The sequence below is a fragment of the Aplidium turbinatum genome, chromosome 2 (assembly GCF_918807975.1).
Source record: "Aplidium turbinatum chromosome 2, kaAplTurb1.1, whole genome shotgun sequence".
In the NCBI taxonomy this organism is placed as follows: Eukaryota; Metazoa; Chordata; class Ascidiacea; order Aplousobranchia; family Polyclinidae; genus Aplidium; species Aplidium turbinatum.
The window spans coordinates 33266617-33290076 of NC_137473.1; the positions used below are offsets into that span (position 1 = coordinate 33266617).

General features: G+C 37.8%; 2 protein-coding genes and 2 non-coding genes across 4 annotated transcripts; 2 read left to right on the forward strand and 2 right to left on the reverse strand.

The window, feature by feature from the left end:
• LOC145764480 (proteasome subunit beta type-5-like) lies at nt 1-4321 on the reverse strand. Its single transcript, XM_082576095.1, has 5 exons — nt 4145-4321; nt 3218-3362; nt 2544-2755; nt 1972-2206; nt 1-1555 (listed from the first exon to the last, which is right to left on the reverse strand). Exons 1-5 carry the CDS (start codon nt 4280-4282, stop codon nt 1467-1469), a joined length of 819 nt encoding a protein of 272 aa, XP_082432221.1. The 5' UTR covers nt 4283-4321; the 3' UTR covers nt 1-1466.
• A 2-nt stretch (nt 4322-4323) lies between these two features.
• On the reverse strand, nt 4324-6042 carry LOC145764481 (mediator of RNA polymerase II transcription subunit 19-like). The gene has a single exon (XM_082576096.1). The coding sequence runs from the start codon at nt 5886-5888 to the stop codon at nt 5262-5264; it is 627 nt and encodes a 208-aa protein (XP_082432222.1). The 5' UTR covers nt 5889-6042; the 3' UTR covers nt 4324-5261.
• Nucleotides 6043-17617: 11575 nt separating this feature from the next.
• On the forward strand, nt 17618-17691 carry Trnai-aau (transfer RNA isoleucine (anticodon AAU)). The gene has a single exon. It is a non-coding gene; the product is annotated as a tRNA-Ile (tRNA).
• A 6-nt stretch (nt 17692-17697) lies between these two features.
• On the forward strand, nt 17698-17770 carry Trnaf-gaa (transfer RNA phenylalanine (anticodon GAA)). The gene has a single exon. It is a non-coding gene; the product is annotated as a tRNA-Phe (tRNA).
• The last annotated feature ends 5690 nt before the right edge of the window (nt 17771-23460 follow it).

Consider the following 23460-nt stretch of genomic DNA (forward strand, 5'->3'; position numbering starts at 1 on the left):
TACAATTGGCGAAATGTATTTGAAATCCAACTCAAAGTTAACCGAGCATCATCAAGTAACTTAATTAATACATCATTGCATTAGCAATGTGTGTCACCCATGGTGCAACAAAGTTACATTTAACCGGAAATTTTCTGTTTGTCAAGGTATTGAAAGAAAAAGTAATTCCAATCAAAAAATACCAGGAACCAATCTGGTAAACTACGGAGCACGTATGAATTTATACTGGCTTGCAACTCAATACAATAAGTTTATGAAAACAAGAATAGTCGTACATTTGCAATGTTTCAATTACGGACATATACAACCAAGCAACCACACGGCATTTAACATAATCCATTAAAATTGAACATAAACTATAAGCTACAAACGTTTTCGGCCATACACACGTTAGCCCTTATCAAGTAACAAAAAATAACTGCTTATCATATCTACAATGAAAATGAATAACTGATCTAAACACTGAATTGAAAAACGAAATGCGCAATGAAACGGCAGAGCATAGGAGAAAGGCACATCACATGGCGTTTAAACTACGCGAGGCAAAGACGCATCATATGACGTATACCAAGAAAAGACGTTGAGTAAATAAGAAGCGCCTGAGGCAAACAACTGTGTATTGAAGCGAGAATTGTATGATTTTATTAGAAAAGCCTCGTCGAATTAAGTATGCAAATTCGACAAGGGAAAAGGAACGGCAATTCTCGACTCTTCCGATTATTTTCTAACTAATTTGAACAAACAAAGTGCCATTAAAGATCACATATTCGATTGTCAAACATGTTCAAATAACAAACCATCCTTGGAGTCGTTTAGAATTATGCGTAAATGTTCCACCGAATTCGACACTAAAATCCACGAGGCTTTTCTAATAAAATCATACAATCCTCGCCTCAATACACATTTGTTTGCCTCAGGCGCTTCTTATTTACTCAACGTCTTTTCTTGATATACGTCATATGATGCGTCTTTGCCTCACGTAATTTAAACGCCATGTGATGTGCCTTTCTCCTATGCTCTGCCGTTTCATTGTGCATTTCGTTTTTCAATTCAGTGTTTCAGATCAGTTATTCATTATCATTGTAGATATGATAAGCAGTTATTTTTTGTTACTTGATAAGGGCTAACGTGTGTATGGCCGAAAACGTTTGTAGCTTATAGTTTATGTTCAATTTTAATGGATTATGTTAAATGCCGTGTGGTTGCTTGGTTGTATATGTCTGTGGTTGAAGAAAGTGACCTCTTTACCAAAATTGTATTTCAATTACGGTAAGCGAATCAATTTGTTGCATTACTTCTAAATCACTTTAAAAGGTTTCGCCTCCATGAAGGGCTGGTATTGAAGCATAGTATTAGTTAACGTTGTTATAGCTTCATATCAACTGAAACTTTGGTCTAAGCAGAACTGGCTGCAAGCGAATCCAGTATCAGCCAAATAGTTTTTTTGTGTCGTCATATATCTCGCTTTATTTCTTCTCATTCTTATATTGGTAATGTAGCTGCAGCACGTCGGTCCATCCAATCTTTTCCCAACCAGTCTCTTTCATGTGATACACTGTTGATGTATAGTTTAAGTCAGTGATTGCATTCGACCAGGCAACGAAAAAATTTGCTATAATTACAAAAGGCATGCGGTATGTTATTTCTGCATGGCAAAGATTACCCAGTGCGATAGATATATAACCCGATTGTTGGCTATCGAGACCTTCCTTTGCTAAAAATGTTTTAACACAAGTAGGACATCGTCCCACGTCCAGTGATGTTGAAGCGATGTACTTCAGCCAGAACAAATGTGCTTAATCACACAATCAAGCGTAGATTGAACTTTACTCAACGTGAGACGAACACAGTACGAAAAAAATGAAATTATCCAAGGAATGTCAAACTTTATGCTTAGAAATTAATACTGTAGCGCAAATTTTCAAATTAAATCGATTAAAACTTTAAACATAGTTACAAAAAAATACTTACAATTGACATTGCCACCACTGTACGCGTCTCTGTGCGTAGCGTGGTATATTGCTCGCTGGCCTAAAGCTAAGGCATCTTTAACCGACAAATCGTAACTGTAGCCAGCGTCCATTACACCGTAGGCGTACGTGGCCCCGGAACCAACAGCAAACATGTTCCCGTTCAATCGTTGCCCATCGCTGTCAACGTAGTAAAGTCCAGGACCTCGTTTATCCCATCCACAAATCATGGTGCCCTAATGAATGGAAAGTAACACAGTAGAAAATGGCTTCACAATGCACAAATTGCACATCTGTAGTGAAAACTACACTACTAGGCGCTAGGCCTGCAATCGGCTGGATGGTTGAGAGGTCTTGGGTGACAGTAGAAAGAACACGCGGCTGAATCACGCCAAGACTCTTGAAAGCATGCCAAATAACTGGAAGCAGCTGATTCGATGACTACATAGTACGTATCTTTTCGCAGCTTCCACAAATGTACTGAATGCTGTCAAAATGGACGCAAACTACACCAAAATTATTACACTCAAAGACTTAAAAATTGTCCTCAAAATCACCGAAGAAATTACTAACCATAGAAAGCCCCATCCCTTTGTAGTTGTATACCATATTGGCCAGTAACTTTGAAGCAGCGGCAACTGATATCCTTTCCTTATTCCTAAGCTCATATATCCGACAATGCTTCGCCAACACACGTTCCCAGAACGAACAGTCAGCAGCACCACCCGCCATTGTGCCAAGGAGATAGGGATTTATCTCGATAACCTTCTTGACAGTCTGAGATGCTGAAAAAAGCATAGAATGTTTGAATAGAAAAAGTAGCACACTCATTTTTTAACTAGGTTAAATGTTAGTTTACAAGCGTTTTGACTTTGTTGTACTGTTTTTCGCATATCGTACGTACCATTTGTACACACCGATATTGTAAGCTGCTTTTATTTACGCAAAGAAATCAAGACTGCCGGCATATACACATATATATTCTTCCAAATGTCTTCCCAAAGTCTAAACAACAAATTAAAAAATATCAAGCGCATGCTTTTATTCCATAACATGATGCGCTCTTCTGATGTACACTAAGCTAAACTGTAATTATTATTGATTTATGCTTAATATTAAAAGCAATTATAAAACCAAATAATAAGTTTTTGTAGAAAGTCATTATAAATTAGCAAGATGAAAAACAAACACATTGCACACCAATGCAATTCAAACGAGATGTAAGTATACTATACTACAAATCCTACCAATATAATCTCCGGCTGTTGCTCTTGAATCTGTTGCTACAACAACTCCATGTCTGAATTTAAATGCCAGTGTAGTGGTCCCATGGTTGAAGTGAATGTGAACATCTGACTTTGGATTGTTCATGTGAGCCAGGTAGGAACTTGCCTGAACAATTTCAAGACATTTAAAAAAATGTTGCATTTTGATATAATAAAGTTTGGATTGAACGCTGTCAAACTCAAGACACATATTTTGTAATGCTGTGTGTATTCTCTGACAGTCGCATTTGAAGTATCTATCTTTCTAGTAATCACCAAAGTTGATAAAAGAGCACAAACTAATTTGAATTGTAAACATTTTAACGTTTGCTAAATTAAGCTTAATCTCAGTTAATCAGTTAAGCTGGTATGACACTAATTTGTGTTATGGAAATTCATCGCATCAGGTGCATTTGATAACAAATTACATGCTTAATTGGTTAAAACTCTTCTCTACTCCAAGCAATCAATTTCTTGGTCAATAAAAGTGGTTTCAATAGTCGACTTGACGTTTAGTAACATTCATGACTTTGTAAACTACACTTTTATGACGATTGACATATAAATTAGAAAAACCTGTCAGCTGCATGGCTGAGTAGTAAATGAGTAGTAATTGGCTGCATGGTAAACGTGTCTGCGGAAGCTCAGCAGAACATTGGTTCAACACCTCATTAGAGCATGCGGCTGTGCCTTTCACAAGGCACTAAATGACACCCTTGATAGTGGAGCAAAAGTTTTTTCATTGCTTTTCTATCCTCAACAACCACCAAGCATAAGCTTGGATTTATCAAAATAAAATTCAATCAAAACTACAAAAATAGGTTGAAAGAAATTCTGATTAAATGATAAATCAACGGCATATTTTTTGGTTCAAATTATTATGTAACAATAAATTTAGGTTTTATTTACATTTTCAGCGAGTGGCACAGTGAAATCTTCCTTCAACGAGTCATCAAACTCTCTGTTCCGATTCAAATTGCAGGACTTAAAGTCCAGAAAATAACTGCCATTAGAAGCATCTGTTTTGCAAACATCTGCTAATGCCATTATACAAAATGCACGTTTATATCCTAATATTGTCAAAAACGTTCTAACAAAAACAAGAAATATTAGCCTACTGAAATGTAAAGTTATACAGTAAACTAAAAGATTAACCGTTGCGATTAACGGTTACCAAACAAAAGTCACATCACATATTTTGAAACCTATTGCAATGCAATTTTCTGCTTGACATGCATCAAATTCAACCCTTATTATATAATACCAGATATTACAGTGAGGTCAGTTCTTTAAACATAGTGGGAAAACGTGAACAAATGTGATTATCATTCATTCTATGCAATTGCATGAAATCCAAATATTCATCCAGATATAATACATGCCGCAAACACAAATTCATAATATTGCATGATATTGACATACCAACATCATGATAGCCTATTTGATTTGCCCCAGTGAGTAATCTGGACAAAAATATAATCAAATAACAATATTGATCATAATAAATTATATGGAAATTTGTGCAATAAATACCCTAGGTCCTAGTTTATGATACTAATGTTGTAATTTTAAAAGGTCAGATCAGCAGCCAAATGTTTATAATGCCTTTTGCAATAGAAGTACAGCATTTCTTTAAAATTGCTTGACTTTCAATATCACCAAACTTTGAAATGATTGCTCATGGCACTTTTTAAAAATATTAATTATTTTTCCACCTTTTCATATTTAATGATACAAGCATAAAAACGTTTTCTAATACTTCACTGATGCTTTGCAGATGAGGACAACAACACAACATACATGTTCACATTTGCATAATGTACCTTACAAAATCTGATGAGAAATTGTAAACTACCTTTGAGAATTTAGCTTAAAGATTCATCAAGATTATATTATACTTTCAAAAATAATACAGTTTATTCAAAATACAAATATAAGCATTATGAAGAAATTTGAAGTTGTCTTGAAATTTTTTTTACTTTTTTTTATTTGTTTGTACATATAGTTCTTATCTTAAATGACATAACTAACAAAATTTCTCTTTTTCTCGCTCTTTTCGCTTCCTTTTTTCTCTTTTTCTTTTCTTTCTTTCACTGTCATCATGTTTTCGTTTTCTATGCTTCTTGATTTCCTCCATTTCAATCATGCGAGAATCGTGAACTGATGGGTCTGGTCGATTTTTACTTTTATGCTGCTTGTGCCTTCTTCTTGTATCATTTTGTAAATACAAAGGTCTATATTGTTCTGGCAATGGCACGGGATGAAGGCGAAAAGCAGCCATTAATACCCCAGAGGAAAGAGGTTGAATTTCTTTGTTTCCTACGATTGGTGGCTTTTCAATCAACATTCGTAAACTGCTTCCATCTGCACTTCCGGGGATATCACTTACTCCAGGTACATCAGGTAAAAAAGCACTTAAAGATTCTTTAACTTTCTTATTGCAAAACTTATTATGAGTCGACTCAAGACCAAAATGAGCCAGGAGGTTTGTACTGCCAGTCATTGAGGCAGGTGGTGGAAGATCTTTAATTAAATACATTGATTCTTTATTTGCTTGGCTATTGTCAGTAAATGAAGGATCCGTTATGTCCATCATTGAAGAGTCTGCATCAAATGAGTATGAACCAGTGCCAAATCCATACATATTATCCATCTTGAATAACAGTGACTTGATGTAACACTCTGTGAACCAAGCTTAGATGATTTGTTAGAACATAGTATTGTGGATTAAAAATTTGCAAAAATAAAAACCAATCAAACTGTTGTTCAAATACGGCCAGTTCAAATTAGAAATAACAAACCCATTTAGACCTGCAAAAATTGTATAAGATAATTTTACTTTTGACATGGTGGTATAGTTTAGTAACTGGCATTAAGGATTAATTTTGATTGAAATGAATTCTATCCCACTAACACAAGGGTTCTTTAAACTGGGGTCCGTGGACCCCCAAGGGGTCCGCGGACTAGTTTTAGGGGGTCCATGAAGGCCCAATGGAAATCTTAGTGTATAATTCCAAAAATAGAATAAATTTTAAAAAAAAATTAAAAAAAGTTCAAACAACGCTGATGATTTTCCTCTGGTCATCGTTACTCATTGCTTTGTACATAGCCATGCATTACCATCAAAAACTCTCCCAAAAAATTTGGAAGAAAGTTTGTTTGGTAGCATAAAAATCGTTAATTTTATCGGAGCTTGTGCTTTGAACCATCGAATATTCAAGAGGTTATGTCAAGAAATGGGAGCGGAACATGAAATTCTCCTCTATAATACAGAAGTTCGATGGCTGTCGCTGTCAAGGGGACAAAGTTTGAAGCGCTTTTTCTTTTTTTCTAAGAGACAAAAATATTGAACTCTCAAAGTAGTTTTACAGTGAAGAGTTTATTCAAAGGTTAGTTTACTTGGCGGATGTTTTTAGCCTACTCATATGAATGAAGTAAATCGTTGTATTCAAGGCCCTGCCGTTACAACTATGGACGCCTCTGAAAAACTTAAAGCTTTTCAGGACAACTTATCTCTGTGGAAAAAGAGATTGGAAACTAAGAACTATTCTAATTTCTCAACGTTGAAAGAATTGATGCTTCAAAATGGAACTGCAGTTTGTAATGCTCTACTATCTTCTCTGCACACAGACACGTGCAGACATTTGGAAGCATTGAAAAACTCTTTCAGGGGTTACTGCTTAGCCGCAGAGGATATTAAAAATACAGCATGGATATGTTACCCTCTCTTCGTTGAACTGGAATCTATCAGTGATGAGGACCTTGCAAAAGATGAGTTCATGGAACTGATAACAATGGAATCATTAGGAATGTCCTTCAATTCGAAAAGTATAGCGATTTTTGGAGTTCGTTGACACACGGAATGGCCCGTTTCGGTGAGTCCGATTCGGTGAGTCCAATCCCTTAACGGGGGATTTTTTCAGTTTTTTTTTTAAATTATCGGGTACCGTAGCCTAATTATCATTGCCGTTTTAGGGTTAGGGGTTAAGGTTAGGGGTTAGAAGTTAGGAACTCACCGAATCAGACTCACCGAATCGGACTCACCGAATTGGACTCACCGAATAGTAGCAGACCCGTTGACGCAAGCATATCCTCTTTTGGTAATGTGAGCCATGGCTGCTTTAAGTGCTTTAATCCCTTTTGTGACTACCGTACATATTTGTGTGAGTCAGGATTTTCATTTTTGGTAACTATCAAAACAAAGAGCCGAAACCGGTTGGATGCAAAGAATGACATGCACGTTGCCCTATCAAAGACGAAGCCACAATTTCATGTTCTTGTTTAAAACAAACAGCAGCATCCTTCACATTAATGAAATTAAATCAAAAATATTGAAAAACAATCTGCATTCGCTATTTCTTAAATTTAATAAAACATAATTTTGTTACCAATTAATTTTAATTTTATTGCGTTATATCCAATTCATGCTGATCAAAAAAGTTTCTCAGACTAGGCCACAAAGGGGGTCCATGCAAACCAAAAATTTTTTTAAGGGGTCCGCGCTAAAAAAAGTTTAAGAACCCCTGCACTAACAGTAGGATACAGAATGGCAAAATATTCCGATAAAGTTGCAATTACTCACATAAGTTAGTGTACTACACTACTAGTACGCAAGATTTCTAGACAAATATCCCAAGAGTAGATGAGGTACATTCACAAACTGTCTACACATAACCCAATTAATGCCAAAGCTTTATGTTAACAATTTGAGTGAGACAAAGCGATTATAAAGCTTGACCATTAAAATAATAAATTTTCACCTCTATGCCCAAAATAGAAAACTATGGTATTCTTTCCAGACCAAGTTTCAACTGCATAATATTCCACTTGCATGTTTTCTCAAAGCAATTTCAAAACAGCATGCATACTTACAATTGCAGTAACTTCTGGACTGCCACTGAAAAGTTGCAGTCCAGAAGTACTGCCAGACTAGAAGTAACACGAGTTGCCAGGCGTGTCCGCAAATGATACAAAAGCAAACATTTTGGAACTAAGTCCAATTAACTTGTTGTTTTCAAACTACCAGTAATGCATAATTTTTTAGTTAAGAATAATCAATGATTAACGCTATCACTATGACTTTTTGAGGGGTTAGAAATTTACTTATTAGAGTTAAGAATAAGGTTAGGGTTTTGATCTTTGCTCAGGACTAAAAAAAATTTCCAAAATACAAGTTTTTGTTTTTAACAGCTTTAACATTTTCTCAAATTAGGGCAGAATTCCTTACCTGGCAACGCTATTGAAGCTATATTTACACTATGTAGTATAAATGGCAATAGCATTCAGTGAGGCCTTGCTGAATCACCATTCTGTGTACAAAATTTCTGTTGTGTCTACCTAGCCTGCTTTACACAAGTTAGTACGGTACTCCACATCATGTGCTTTACAATGTTTAGAGCAGCATGAAAACACAACATTTCATCCATTATTCCCACTTCTACATTACAGTTCAATGAATGCAGCATCTAGCTTGAATAACATAACCTAACTGCTACCACCTAATAGGCTACGCTTGAAGAAAAACAAAAACGGACATCGTATAGGCAAAGCAGGCCAAAAAACGAAAACATCCATTTATTTCACAAGAAAATTGAAATCATCCAGTCATTCAAAAAATGAGTTTCCATTTAAAAAAATACAATTTTATTTTTGTTTTCTAGCAAAAAAATATTGTGCGACCAGAGCCACTATATACATGTGTATATGTGGTCACAGCGGTAAACCATAATCTCTTCGTGGGAAAATTGTAACATAAGATTCCCGAATCCGTTCGTCTGCATGTAATGACCGAAAAAGAAACACTCCTTTGAAACGTCTATTCAAAATTGTATTTCTGTAAAATTAGCCACCTGGCTGTCGAAAATGGAATGCAGCGCCGTACACTACTAAAACTTGTCACAACAGAACAGATTACTTGGTTAAAAGACGGAAATTTTCTTCTAGCTGACAAGCACTAAGCAAAACAGTTAAACATGCGACCAACCTCTTCAAGCAACAATTTTAAAATGAATGACCAGAATAGATATCAATATCTCAAACTCACGTACGCAGTACTGTGACGTAATAGTGAAAGACATTGTCACACAATTCAAACAGGTGTTCAAAGGTGATGATGCAATATTTCATGTTTAAACAGATTTGACACAAGTCTTACGAACGATGGTGCAATTTTGGCTCATTTTTAGGAAAAATTCCATGACGTAAGATTCAGTAGACCTGAACGGTTTATATGACGTTTGATTTGTATAGAGATTGGCCGTAACAATATGCGACTGTGAAGGTGCGACTGTGAAGTCAATAGATTATTGAAGTCAAATAAATTTCTTTTTCTTTTTTGGAATACAATAAAAAAAACGATTAATAAAATACAACAAAAACACAACAAAAGGAAAAGTTGGCAAAACCGTAATGGTTTAAGACATGCATGTATAAGATCTTTTATGGTGGGTCTACTATAGGCCTATGTCCTCTTTTAAGAGGATTTGTCCTCTTTTTTTTTTTTTAAATGGATGGTTCTTCGAGGACACTCAAAAATGCTTAAATGTCCTCTTTTTTGGCATTTTGAATTTTCTTGCTTACACTTTCAACAGGATTTCATTTTCATGTGACTTTTCGGTGACGGCTTGAATGCTATCTGATTTCCAAAAAAAAATTGTACCAATGCAACAGTACATTTTGATTAGGGATTGTAGATCATAGGGATGCGAAACTTCATCCGCTTTTGGCTTATCCGCAACACTAGAAGGGTTACGTTTTTTTGTAATTTACAAAATATTTTACTTTTTATGGGTTATATAAGAAGAGTGAAGTTGGTTTTAAAGTAATTTAAGGTTTTTAGTTGAAAGCAAGCCAGCAGTAAAGCGTAAAAAAAATGTTAAATTGGCAATTGACCCTTCTAATGTTGAAGGAACAACGGAGTTGCGCGTCTCGTAATGTACCGTCCCTAATTCTGATGCATACATTCTACAATAAATTGGCGTACCTTTTTGAATTGTTGTAAACAATCTTAGACATTCATTTGCAACATTAAATGCCATTGCTTTGCGGTTATCGTAAGTGATGGTCCGCGGTGAGTGTTTATTGTCAGTAGTGAATGTGAGCAGAGCTATCGTACGAGTTTACTTGTTTTTTCGAGAAAGTGATCAACAAATTTATGACAAAGGAAATTTGTGACAAAATCAGAAAAATTAGGAAATCAAAAAATGTAGTAGGGTTAGCCTAAATCACAAAGAAAAAGATGAAATAAACACAAAAAATTAAAAAAGAGTTTATCGCATTATATTTGACGGTCCTCACGTTTTTACAAAAAAATACTCTTTTACCTAAATCTATTTTATATTGATTTAACGCTTGCAGATGTTGCTTATAACCAACTTAACAGTTTGGCTCATTTGTTACGTTAAACGGATGGAAAAGAATGTCCAACAGTGCAATGTGCATAACATAGCTTACTGCAAAAAGGATACCTACAGCTTATGTAGCCTAGATGCAAATAGAGCGCATTTCATCTATGAGCTGCTATGCTCAATAACAGTAAAAAGATTAACTGGTCAAAAATAAAAATTTTGAAAAACTAAACAAATTATTACTTCCAAAAATTGTTATAAAATATCTTTGAAAAAAGTTTAAAAATATAAACTCAGAATTATTGTTAGCCAATCACAAGATGTCACAATTACGGTCGCGTTTATCTCCCCCATCCGAGTGTGCCCGCGGTTTTTTCCTATCCATATTTCGGTTTGTTTTATGCTTTTGGCTTCTTGAAATGAAAAAAAAGAATGGAAATAGGCTACTGCTACACAGAGATAGGCAGTAGCTTGCTACTTTTGTAGCGCAGCTGCGTTTTTAGTAGAAGCAGCTGTGGCGGCGCTACTTTTTTTCACAGTAGGGGAGAGGCATTATATTTCTTTCAGTCGCACTCCCGCTACTTTCAATTTTAAACTAAAAAAAATGACTTGTTTTTGAAGATTTTTTTTTATTGCTGTGAACACTTCATTTTATTTAAAAAGAAACACTGCAGCCTTGGCTACATAGTTTTTGTATTATAAGCTCATGCTGTACGTTCATTCTTAAATGCTCGTGTTTTTTCTTTTTTTTGTATTGGCTGTAGCCTTGTAATTGTAAGGTTCAGTCGTCCTCGCATAGCTTGTTCAGCTGGCACACCTCCAGTTGTTTTAGGATACATCTGATGTTTTTAACATATATCTGATGTTTTGAGCAAACTGTCCGATGTCTGATGTTTTGATGTGTGATTTTTTCCAGGGCAGAGTACTTCTATATATATATGTGTTCCCGACAATTTTGTTCACCAAATCAAATGTCATATAAAAACCGTTATGGTCTACTTAACCTAGCTGGCATCTTACGTCATGGAAATTGCTAGAAAATGTCCAAATATTGCACCATCGGTCGTAAGACCTGATGAAATATTGCATCACTACCATTGAACACCGGTTTGAATTGCGTGACAATGTCCTTCACTATTGCGTCACAGTACTGCGTACGTGCATTTGAGATATTGCTATCTATTCTGGTCATTCGTAAAATTGTTTGTTGGAAGTCAGTCGCAAGTTTAACTGTTTGCTTGGTGCTTGCTAGCTGGACAAATTTTCCGTCTTTTATCTAAGTAATCTGTTCTGTAGTGACAAGTTTTAGTGGTGTACGGCGTTGCATCCAATTTCGACAGCTTTGAGGCTATTTTTACGGAAATACAATTTTGAATAGACGTTTCGAAGGAGTGTTTCTTTTTCGGTCATTACATACAGACGAACGGATCCAGGAACTTTATGTTACAATTTTCCCACGAAGAGATTATGGTTTACCGCTGTGACCAATATGAAGGCGGTTTTTATTAAGGAAGATTAGTTCTATCTATATATGATTGAACTGATAAAATGATTGAATGATGATTGAAATATCTAACTTATATGAATACGATTGTTACGAACAATCGTTCCCCGATCAAACGTCACATAAAACCGTTCAACCGTTAAAGTCTAATTAACCTGGCGTCTTCCGTCATAAAACAATAAACTAATAAATAACGCCTACGCAGTCAATAAGCTTGTGAAATATTATGACTCAGCAGCACACGTCAAATAAGATGCAATATTTACATGACTGGTATTGTTCCTGAGATTTTCGAACGTTTGCGTTTACGCTGACGGCGTCAATATTTTTTGCATGCGCGTACATCACTGACTATTACGTCACAGATACAAGTTATGTGGTTTGAAATATCCCAAGTCAGTTTCGTCATTTTAGAATGGTCGCTGGAAAGATTGGTCGAATATTAAAACTGTTTTGCTTGTGCTTACCAACTACACGAAATTTCTGTCTTTTATCCTAGTAATCTGTATTGTGGTGACAAGTTTTAGTGTGTAGGCTACTGTGTTGCGCTCCTTTTCGACAGCCTGTGGCTATTTTTTTTTTTTGCTGAAATACAATTTGTAAAAAGACGTTTTCAGAAGAGTATTTTTTCGGTGTCATCGCATAGGCTACAGACGAAAGGATTGGGGAATTTTATGTTACAACTTTCCCACGGAGATATTATGGTTTTCCGCTGTGACCAATCAGCTTCGTCATTTATAGATCGTCGCTTGAAAAGGTTAGTCGAATATTAAACTGCTTTGCTCTGTGCGTATCAACTAGACAAAATTTTCGTTTTTTATCCCAGAAATCTGTCCTGTGTTGTCAAGTTTTTTAGTGCGTAGTGCATAGGCTACGTGTTGCGCTATACCTTTGTAACATCTCGTGTCGCTGTCCTGTGTTTTGAAATACAATTCGTGAAGAGGCTTCAGAAGAGTGTTCGCTCGGTGTTATCGCATACAAACGAAAGGATCCGGGAATTTTATCTTACAACTTTCCCACGGAGATCTTATGGTTTTCCGTTATCACAGCGGCTGTGACCAACTGTAGGTTTGTGTTCTGATTAATTGTATTTCGTATAACATATAACTAGCTTTAGGCTTTATGTGTCCACATTCCACAGGCTATTTCTAAGGAATTGTTCAGATGTCTATAGTCCTAGTTATTCAGAAAGTGCTGGTGGACCAATTATGAAAAAGAAGAAATTGAAATATTCACAAAGTCTTAACGAGCGCTGGCTCGAAAATTAAAACCTAAAGGATTGGATAAGGAAAACTAATGTTCCACTCAAGGCTTCTTGTCGCTTCTGAAACCTCAAGACACCAAAAAAAAGAGATCTTTTACGTCACAAGGACAGCAAAGCACATGCAAAGAATGTTTCTGCAATGAAGAAATCCTGCGAGGTTACAAGTTTTTTTAAGAAAGAAAGTGAACAGGGATTGCATTACAATGCCCAAGTTGCTTGTGCTGAATTACAGTTGACTGGTTTTATTATCAAGATACCCATGAGGCTGGGCTCATCAGTATCACACCGTATTTTGTTCAACTGTTTTATTCGCATCAACAACGCACGGGTACAAAGGATTGACACGGCGAGAGAGCACAAACAAACATAGCCAGGTCGCAGACTTTAAGAAACCGGCCTGCCACAAATGTACTCGACCACTGCTTTACCGGTCAGTTTAACTCTTTATCTTTGTGGATAGAAAAGAGCCAACAAAAACCAGCAGGCGCCAGGGCAGAGGACATTGTGAAGAACGCCACTTTCTTCACAAAGCCTTGATAGGTTATTCCTGGTAGTTTGGCATACTTGTAGAGGCTCTTGACGCAGGGTCGGTTACCGAGATTGCCAGAGTGAAGTTTTCCGATTGTTTAAGTGTTGTTGCCGGAGAATTATTCCATTCACTAGATGCCCCTAAATGGAGAGCAGTCCTAAAATGCGTTGCTCAAGCGCACACCCCGAGAGTCGAACCAGCACTGCGTGATCCTGAGCCGGACGCGTAACCACTGATCTAACGGGGCGGACAAATAAACTTACAATTTAGGACGTTAGAGGCAATTACTGTACACTGTTCACCTTGCAAGGTGCACCCAACACATAAGAGTAAACATTTGGTGCTGGCATGAAATATGAATCATATTTTAGAGTATCTTGATCGGTAACGACTAGAACATCACACAACTAAGGCGAAAGAGCCATGTCCATTGAGTCCTGTCTTTGTTATGAGTTACCAAGGGGGGTGGGTGGGGGACTTGTATACCAGTACCAGGTATACAAGTCCCCCACCCCCCTTGGTGACTCATGACAAAGACAGGACTCAAGCTGCGTGGCTTTTTTGCCTTAGGTGTGTGATGTTCTAGTTGTTACCATCTTGATCGAGCGAGTTTTGAGTTTACCTGCTGTTTCAGGAATGCAAATTCCATTCTTCTAACTTTGTGACGTCATAATTAGGTTTCTTTTTTTGGTTTTACTTTTTTGTCGAAGGGGGCTTTGCCGCTTATCAGAAAACGGTTTGTGGTACGAATTAACGGATTTAGCTGCTTCGTGCCACAAAAGGTTAAAATTAAATTTGAAAGGTCTGAGGTCTCATAATTTTTTTTTAAAGGTCTCACAAGCAAAAAGAAGGTATTGTCCTAATCGCTTGTTACTGTTAGTAGGCTAAATGACGTTTCTCAGTTGTCAGCGAACTTGTGCACTCCAAATACATGAAGACGAACACGAAGGTTTTTTTATGTCAAAAACACTTTTTTTCATCGTGTAATTTTATTTTAGAGAACTTTTAACTGTTAGTAAAACATTTTGTTAAAATTAAAATCTTTGTGTTTCAAAATAGTCGCACAAACCTTTCCGAAGAAAATATAGCAGGTTCATTACAAGAGTTTGTGCATTAACTATGCAGTGGTTCCCAACCGGGGGGAATTCCCCACTAGGGGGGAATTTTGCAATTTTCAGGGGGAATTTGGTTTTAGGATTGTAAAGCTGTTTAAGCCAAGTAAGTTGGTCTAGACCAGAGCTTTAGAGCGGGAGGAGCCCTTAACTCCCGATTATTTAAGCAACTGTGCACTGACATGGATGCAAACCATCACGTAGGCCTACTTTTATTTCATGCAAATACAGAAATACTTGATGGCTTTCAAAAAGAAACGTAACCAAGCGAGTGTTTGAGCTCAGAGACGAGCTTAAATTAATTTTTTACCTTTAAATAAAATTGGAATTTGTTTCATTGCGGAATGATGACAGAGATGGATGGATTAGATTTCTTGCTTATTTGGTTGATATGTTTGGTCCCATTGAGTAAATTGAATCTGAAAATGCAAGGAAAAAACACTAATATACCGGTACGGTATATATTCAATTACCATTTCCGTTTGAAGCAGATTGGGCATCAACATGGTTTGTATCCATGAGCCATTGACATATTGATACCATGTGAATTCACAAACTGTACTGTTTCCATGCTGGCTCAAGGCACGTTAGAAGAGAGTGATTGATTTATGTCACTGTCATTAGGAGATTGTCTTGAGGCACTAAAAGGCTCTGCTGTCCTGGTTGCGTGGGACTACGTTTTGTCTGGCCTCTACCTTTCGACCAGCCTGGCTTGGGTGGCTCTTCCAGGAGCAGATGCCAGTACAGCTCAGCATTTAAAGATGCTTTGGAAGCTTTCACCAGCAAGCTTGATAATTGAAAGAGAAAAGTTAGAATGAATAATTGAACATGTCACCATATTTAAAGAATTATCATCGGTGCTGGTTGTTGACGGCAAAGAACAACTAAGTTCTTCCAGTGTTAGAAAAAGAATTGACTTTGCAACATCTCACAGCATTAGAATTGGAATTCATTCAATATTTTCCTAAAATTTATGACGATGAGCTTGATTTAATACAGTGCTCCGCAACCGCTGTGCCGCGGCACACCACTGTGCCGCAAGGCGATGCTGGGTGTGCCGCGGAACAATTATCATCAGAACATACCTACTTTTTGAAAAGGAGTTTTTATGTTTTGAAAATTCACGCTTTACCACTGCAAGACAACTCAAACTCTAGTTGGACTTTCCACAGTGCATTTTTAAATAAGGCTGGTTAACGTGGTTAGCAGTAGCGTAGCCAGGAATTTTGAAAGGGGGGGTTTTGACCACCCAGCGGCAGGGGGTCTGGGGGGCCTCCCCCAGAAAATTTTGAAAAATTACTTTGAATTTGGTGCATTCTGAGAGCATTTTCAATAAAAATGTGGGTACGAATATTCCTGTAAAATGGTGCTGTCCGGTAGCATAACAAAAGGATAAGATCAAGTTTTCTTCGGCATTTTTCGGAAATAAAGCTTAGGCCTAGTCTCTGTGTTTTCTTGTTGCTAATTCCTGGCTGAGATGTTTGGTATTGGCAAAACTTGCTCTTTTAATGCAATTTTGTTTAAAATTAGGCAATTTTTTTTTTTAGACTGAAAGCATTATTCTCAATATCGTGACGTCATAGCCTACGCGTGCCAAAGGGGGGGTTGTAACCCCCAAAACCCCCCCCCTTGGCTACGCCACTGGTGGTTAGTGTGTTTTTAGATGTCAGGCGAGGTCATTTTGAATTGTCAGTCAGCAATGTTTAATAAAAAAATTTGTAATATTTTTGTAATATTGAAAGCACAGTGTAGTACCTTCTGTCAATGGCGACTCCATAACAAATGACAGGCCTTAAAACTCGTGTTTTTTTCCGGCAGCCATCGTGGCCTACCGAGAGCTCCTTCTCGGCGGCCAAATCTGCGTGCTTGGACCACAGTCTCTATATTACTAGTAATATAGAGACTGTGCTTGGACTAAACTTGCAACAATGCCAAAATGTTGTTGAAGACCGGGCGACGTCCTGCTATAATAATAATCATGCTTTTATTTGTGCCCATTGCGATAACATACACTGAAATTCATTCACATTGTTGATGGAAAAGCTTTGGAGGGTTTAACTTTTCTTTTCTAGTATTTCATTTTTCATGGGCATTTTGTTTCCTGTTTTTTTTTTTTCTTTTGTGCCTTCCTTTGTTCTTTTTCTCCAGAGTGATCTGTCACTAGCAAGTTGTTTCCATGAATCCAGATCAATGTTTGAATGGTTAAGGGAAAAATTGCAGCTGGTCTTTGTATCGCATTTTTGGTCTTTTTCTTTGAATAAAATACTTTTCAGCAACGTTCTTCATTAATTAAATTATTTTAGTATGAAAAGGAATATTACAGTCAGTCTAAAAAGCTTATTAGGCCTACTAGTGAAAGTTTAGTTTATCTTACAAGACTTAGATTAAAATATTAATGTAAACGAGTTTTTAACAAACTAAATTTATAGGGGGGAATTTAGATTGAATATTGACTAAAAGGGTGCACAGGATAAAAAAGGTTGGGAACCACTGAACTATGGTTTGTGTCGGTACGATTACGAAAGCATGGTAGCATTTGGAGCCCAAATTTGAAAAACCAACGCTGAACAGCGTTCGCTGCTCTATCTCACTGTATATAAGGATAAAATTGAAGCGCTTTACCGTCTGGCCGGTTAGCTCAGTTGGTTAGAGCGTCGTGCTAATAACGCGAATGTCGCGGGTTCGATCCCCGTACTGGCCAAAAGTTGCCTCGATAGCTCAGTTGGGAGAGCGTCAGACTGAAGATCTGAAGGTCCCTGGTTCAATCCCGGGTCGGGGCAATCTTTTTTCTTTGGCAGTTTTAGCAGTTCAATTTCACAAAACATAAGGATTTGCGTAGGACGCTCCACTTAAACGTGATTCTATTAAAATTAGGTAAACAATATCACACCAAATCAGAAAAATAAATTTATTAAAATAAAGTGCTTTCGCCAGTCGCCACGCAAGTGTGGCTTTTTCAGTATAATCTGCAACATTGATTGATTGATTGAATCTTTATCCTCGGACTGGGAAAGCTTCTTGCAGAGCTTAATCCTGGCAGTTTCGCATACTTGTAGAGGCTTTGAATCACTGACGCAGGCCCGGTCACCGAGATTGACAGAGTGAAGTTTCCGATTGTTGAAGTCTTGTTGCCGGGGAACTATTCCATCCATTAGATGCCGCTGAATGGAAAGCAGTCCTTAACGTGCGTTGCTCAAGCGCACACCCCGAGAGTCGAACCAGCGCCGCTTGATCTTGAAGCTTCTTCGTTCCAGAAGTGACGCGCTAACCAATTGAGCTATCGGGGCGGACAAATAGGTCAATAGGTCAATAATAAAGATTAAAGTTACAAAGCTTAAGCTATAGTAGCGAATACAGAGAAAAGGTTTGTCGAATTCAATCTACAACATTTTTCATAAGGCTGTCATTTATTGCTATACGCGTGCTTCATCATCATCATTTTATTTTTCGTCATTAACGCGTCCGGGACGAAAAAGATAGCCTACTAACTACAAAAATCGATATAAACCTACCAGCACGTTAACGAACGGGAAAAGGTGGCAAAACCTTGTAAGGTTTAAAACGTGCCTGAATGAAAAATTATGTAGTACGTAGGCTATATATCAGTAGTTAGCACGGCCACAAACCCCGCCCCCAAAAAAAATAGCAAAAAATAAAACAAAAACAGAGAGAAGCACACATGTAGTAATGAATGACAGCCTAATGAAAAGTGTAGTGGATTGAATTTGCCAGTTCCAATATTGATGTGGATGAGCAGTCATAATAATAATAATAGGACGGAGAAAGAAAACCGGACATAAAAGAAACCCATCCTCAGGCAAAAGCCCGTTTCAATGTGGCCCAGGAGAGCAGGTGTTGAGCTCTTTCTATGGTTAGACTGCACATCACACAGTAGCCTAAGACGATTGAGGTTTGATATCCAGTTTAAGTTATTGTTTCTTGTCTTGGTGGGTGATGGAATGGATGAGCTGGTAGGTGATGATGTCCTGATGGTGTTGATGAAGCTCTCATCCCCTTTTGCGACGTGTCGTGTTGATTATGGAGTATTGCGTTTGCTGTTAATATCTACAAACATAAAAGTACAGCACAAGCAATCGATATTATTGTTAGGTAAGCCTATAATCTTTTGTAAATAATTTCGAATTTCTACTAAAATCTTCACAAGAATGCAAGAAAGCCTTTCTACGTTGTCTTTCTATTGCGTGTCCGTTTTGCTTTAATGTTGTTTTAGTTTGTGAATAAAAAGTGACTTTGTATCAGTCTTTCTAATTGAAGAAGGAAATTCGTTCCATGTTTTTGCACCTGTGAATTCTATTGAATGTTAAGTAAGCGTTTTTGAGAAGTATGGAATGTTTAGAGAATCATTATCATGGTTTTCAGTTCCATAGAGTTTCCAATCCCGTAGTTATAGATATCCCTGGCCAACAGCCACAATAATTTTTCTGAAAACTGCAAGTTGAATTTATATGATTTTTGTGTGTCTGCAGGCCAAAAATAATACATTGTACAACAACAGGCGTGGGCCATACAAAAATGTTTCGTGGGCCAGTGTTGGCCCGCGGGCCGGACTTTGGACATCCCTGATTTAATTCAACTGTTTCTGGACTTTTTGCAATGCAAAGTTACGGATCACAGCATCAAATGATAAAATTTTGCGACGTCTGCATTGATGCACAACATGTATAGTTAGGCTTTTCAATCGGTTTTGAGTCATAGGCCTACTGGAGCGCAAACAATTCTTTACAAATTTCAGTAATTGCTAAAACCACGTTCTCAAAGCGCAACCGCTGGAGGTAGCTACCGGAACACAAAAAAAAATCATAACAAAACTATTTGGAAAAACCTTTCGAAACATGTTCGTTCTGGTTTGCAGCTGAAGTATGCTGTGTGGCTTTCTGTCAAAAGTACCACCTCATCCAAAATGTCTTGAAAAATGTCATTGTTGTGTAGCCTACAAATGGTTTAAATTTATCCCACATGCCCGCAACTGCACAACAGACATACGATGAAATTTTCATGGAACTTCAAACTCATCGACGATATGTTTGAGTTTGTTGATACATTTGTCAATTCCAACAACTATCGAATCCCCTTTGCAATGTACGGTAGGTAGAATACATTTCCTTCGAATGATTCAGCTAGTTAAGTGGAGTTATAAAAGCGTTCTGTCCTCAGGAAAAGAAAATCATTTTCTTTTAAATTTATAATTGCCACTGCAACTTTAGCTTGCGAGTAGTAGCCTAGCCTACTCTTCTCAGCTTTTTCTTACTTAGATTCCATCTTCCTTTAATTTCATTAAATTCATCAGTGAATCTTGTTTAGGACCGTAATCCACATAATGCAAAGCAGTCACAAATTTAAAACTGCTAGTTGTAAGCTATTTTAGCATTGACTCAGCTTCCGATCAAGCTCTTGTTGTTTCCAACTTGATGCGTTTAAGAAACGTCTTTAGAGCTTCAATTGCAAAAGTGTAATGTAAAGCATTGGGTTTGACTGCATCACGCCTTGATTACCCTCTCGAAGTTAATTTTCTTTGCAAGATGATAGGACAGCTTTCATTAGATTTTTCAGAATTTTTCCTCTGACTGGGCTATAACTTTAAAGATGCCACTAACTTACAGATAATCAATTACTCGTAAAATGATAAGACATTTGAACAACTCTGTCTGTAGGCAACATTATGAATTCCAACTAGATTTAGCCTAAGCAACAACATCCATAAACAAAAAAAACTCACTATATACCTTCCAAAATCACATCATGAGAAGCATGACCACCAAAAGGCTACTTGACCACAAGAAAACAGAAGATCTTTTAACTATGACAAAATTACATCCAATTGCAGCAATAATAAAATCAAAAGTTTTAAAACTGTTCGGCCACACCAAAAGATCACAATTCGGAATCAGCAAAGTTTGCACAGAAGGAAAAGTAGAAGAAAAAAGAAAACGTGGCAGACAACTAAAACGATGGCAAGACAACATCCAATCATGGACCGGACTCAACTTGGCGACACTGGGCGAGTGGGCGAGCTGGCTTAAAATCGCCACTCTTGGAAGCAAACTCATGTTGATGCACAATCTGCTGCAGGCGGAGATGATGACTGATGATGATCAATAAACAAAAAATATACAGGATTTACTTTCTTTAATCGTGCTTGGACTGACACCTTTAACTTTCCCAGATAACTTATGTTGAATACAACTTGACAAAACAAACAAACAAACAAACAACAACTTCCTATGCTTGGCCAACGCAGATTTTGAAGTTAAGGTTCAGTTGTCAAGCAAAAGTAGTTCCCGCTTAGCTAAAACAGCACCGGTTTTCAAGTTGAAACTATCAATACAATCGAAACCGTTCAGTGATACAGAAATCATTTCAGCTTCAGATTTTACATCTTGAAGCAGTTCAACATCGCCTACCTTAACCACGAAAATGATTTGTTCTTGATGAGAAGCATCGAGAGTGACATTTACAATGATTGAGAAATACTTGGAACTACGCACTTCATTTAAGAATTTGTTGATTATTTAGTTGGTACATCTTTACTTTAGTACTAAAAATGGGCCCCCCTCAAAAGTGAAAAAACAAAAAACTACTCGTTTTTCCTTTACAATGTTTTGCTAGGGGAGAAACTGGCCCGACTTCCCCCCCTCTCGGAGCCACTGATTAATAGGCTACGGCCCGCCAAGACCATGTAAAGTTTGGCTTTGGCCCGATGTTAGAAAAAGGTTGCCGACCCCGGGTTTACACATTGCGTTTTCATAATTGCCTTTCGTGCCAACAGGCAAAATTTTCCATTTTTGGCCCGGATTTGGTCAAAAAAATTTACAAAATTGTGAATTGCTCTATAGCGCTGTACAAAATGTGGTGATGTAGGCTACACACAAATGAAAAGGCAACAATACACACACAGTTAAAATACCAGCTGGGAGTAATAATATGCAGCATTATACACTTATACAGATGTGTAATGATATCACTGTTCTAACCATACAGAGCATAGAGAATAATTATATTGATTGGTAGATTGCTCCACCAGTCACACGGAACCACACCCACACGTGCTGGTGCTGCACATCAATAATGGACTTAGCAGAAAAGTTTGAAGATAGGATTTCATCATTGAGCTATCAAAGACAATCAAACTACTGTGCATCAAATGAGTGAAGACCTTTTTTTGAACTTCCTCTCTGATTTGCCGTTTTCGCTACCTTTTCAAAGAAATTTGGCTTTCAAAAGTGGGTGGGCCAGGCCTACCCAGAAAATAAAGTAGGTGGGCCCAGGCCCACGAGGCCCACGTGGTTCCTCCATCTCTGGCAGAGACCTCTAAACACAGCCCAGGGTTATTTTTCTAGTATTTTATTTGGGGCGGGGGGCCTTAAATAAACTTTTAATTTAAAGATGGCAGAGTAGCCTACATCATACGGCCACAATCCGCGCCCGGTTAGCTCAGTGGTTACGCGGCCGGCTCAAGATCACGCTGCGCTGGTCCGACTCTCCGGGTGTGCGCTTGAGTAACGCACTTTCAGGACTGCTCTCCATTCAGCGGCACCTAGTAAATGGAATAATTCCCCGGCAAGAACACTTCAACAATCGGAAAACTTCACTCTGCCAATCTCGGTAACCGGCAGGCCCGGATTTAGGGAGGAGGGCAGAGGGTGCAGGTGCCCCGGGCCCCTCGACTTTTGAAGGCCCCCCTACGTGGAAAAAATGTGATTTTGTGCTATTTTTTTTCTTTCAGCCTTCGAAGTTACTGCAAAATGCTGTGCAGTGCTGGATTAATGCTACTGTAGACGTAGAGGTGGTTTTTCGCGTCGCAGACGCAAAAAAAAATTTTGCACGGGGGCCACCCGATCTAAAAGTGCCTCGGGCCCCCATCAGCTAAATCCGGCCCTGGTAACCGGCCCTGCGTCGAGCCTCTACGAGTATGCGAAACTACCAGGAATAACCTATCAAGGCTTTGTCAGTCCGAGGATAAAGATTCAAAACCAACCAACCAGAACCAACCATACGCTATTACTACAGTATCATAGCCGATGCGGCCTTTGATGAACTAGATGCTCAGTTCGTAAATTTTTCCAATGTTCCCTTTGTCGTGCAGCGTCCCAAAGTGTTCTTGGTTGGCTGATTGATGTATTTCGTTAAAAATTAGATACAAATGCTGTTCGTTGCCTGCCACGAGCACGTCTCCCGAGAAGGCGACCGGTTAGACAAAGATTTTCGAATTCTCCTTTTCTGATGATTTGACCGAGAAATTTGAGTTTCCTTTGAGTTATGTTGTTCAATAGTTTCTTATCTTGATGTACCTGGTTTAAAACTTCTGCATTTGTGTTGTGATCAGTATATGAAATCCTGAGCATTATTCTGTAAAACTACATTTCAGTTGCTTCAATGTTACGCTTAGTTTCTGTGTTGAAGCAAGGTCCATGTTTCACAACCATATGGGAAGGCGGGGCAAGTTGTGCAA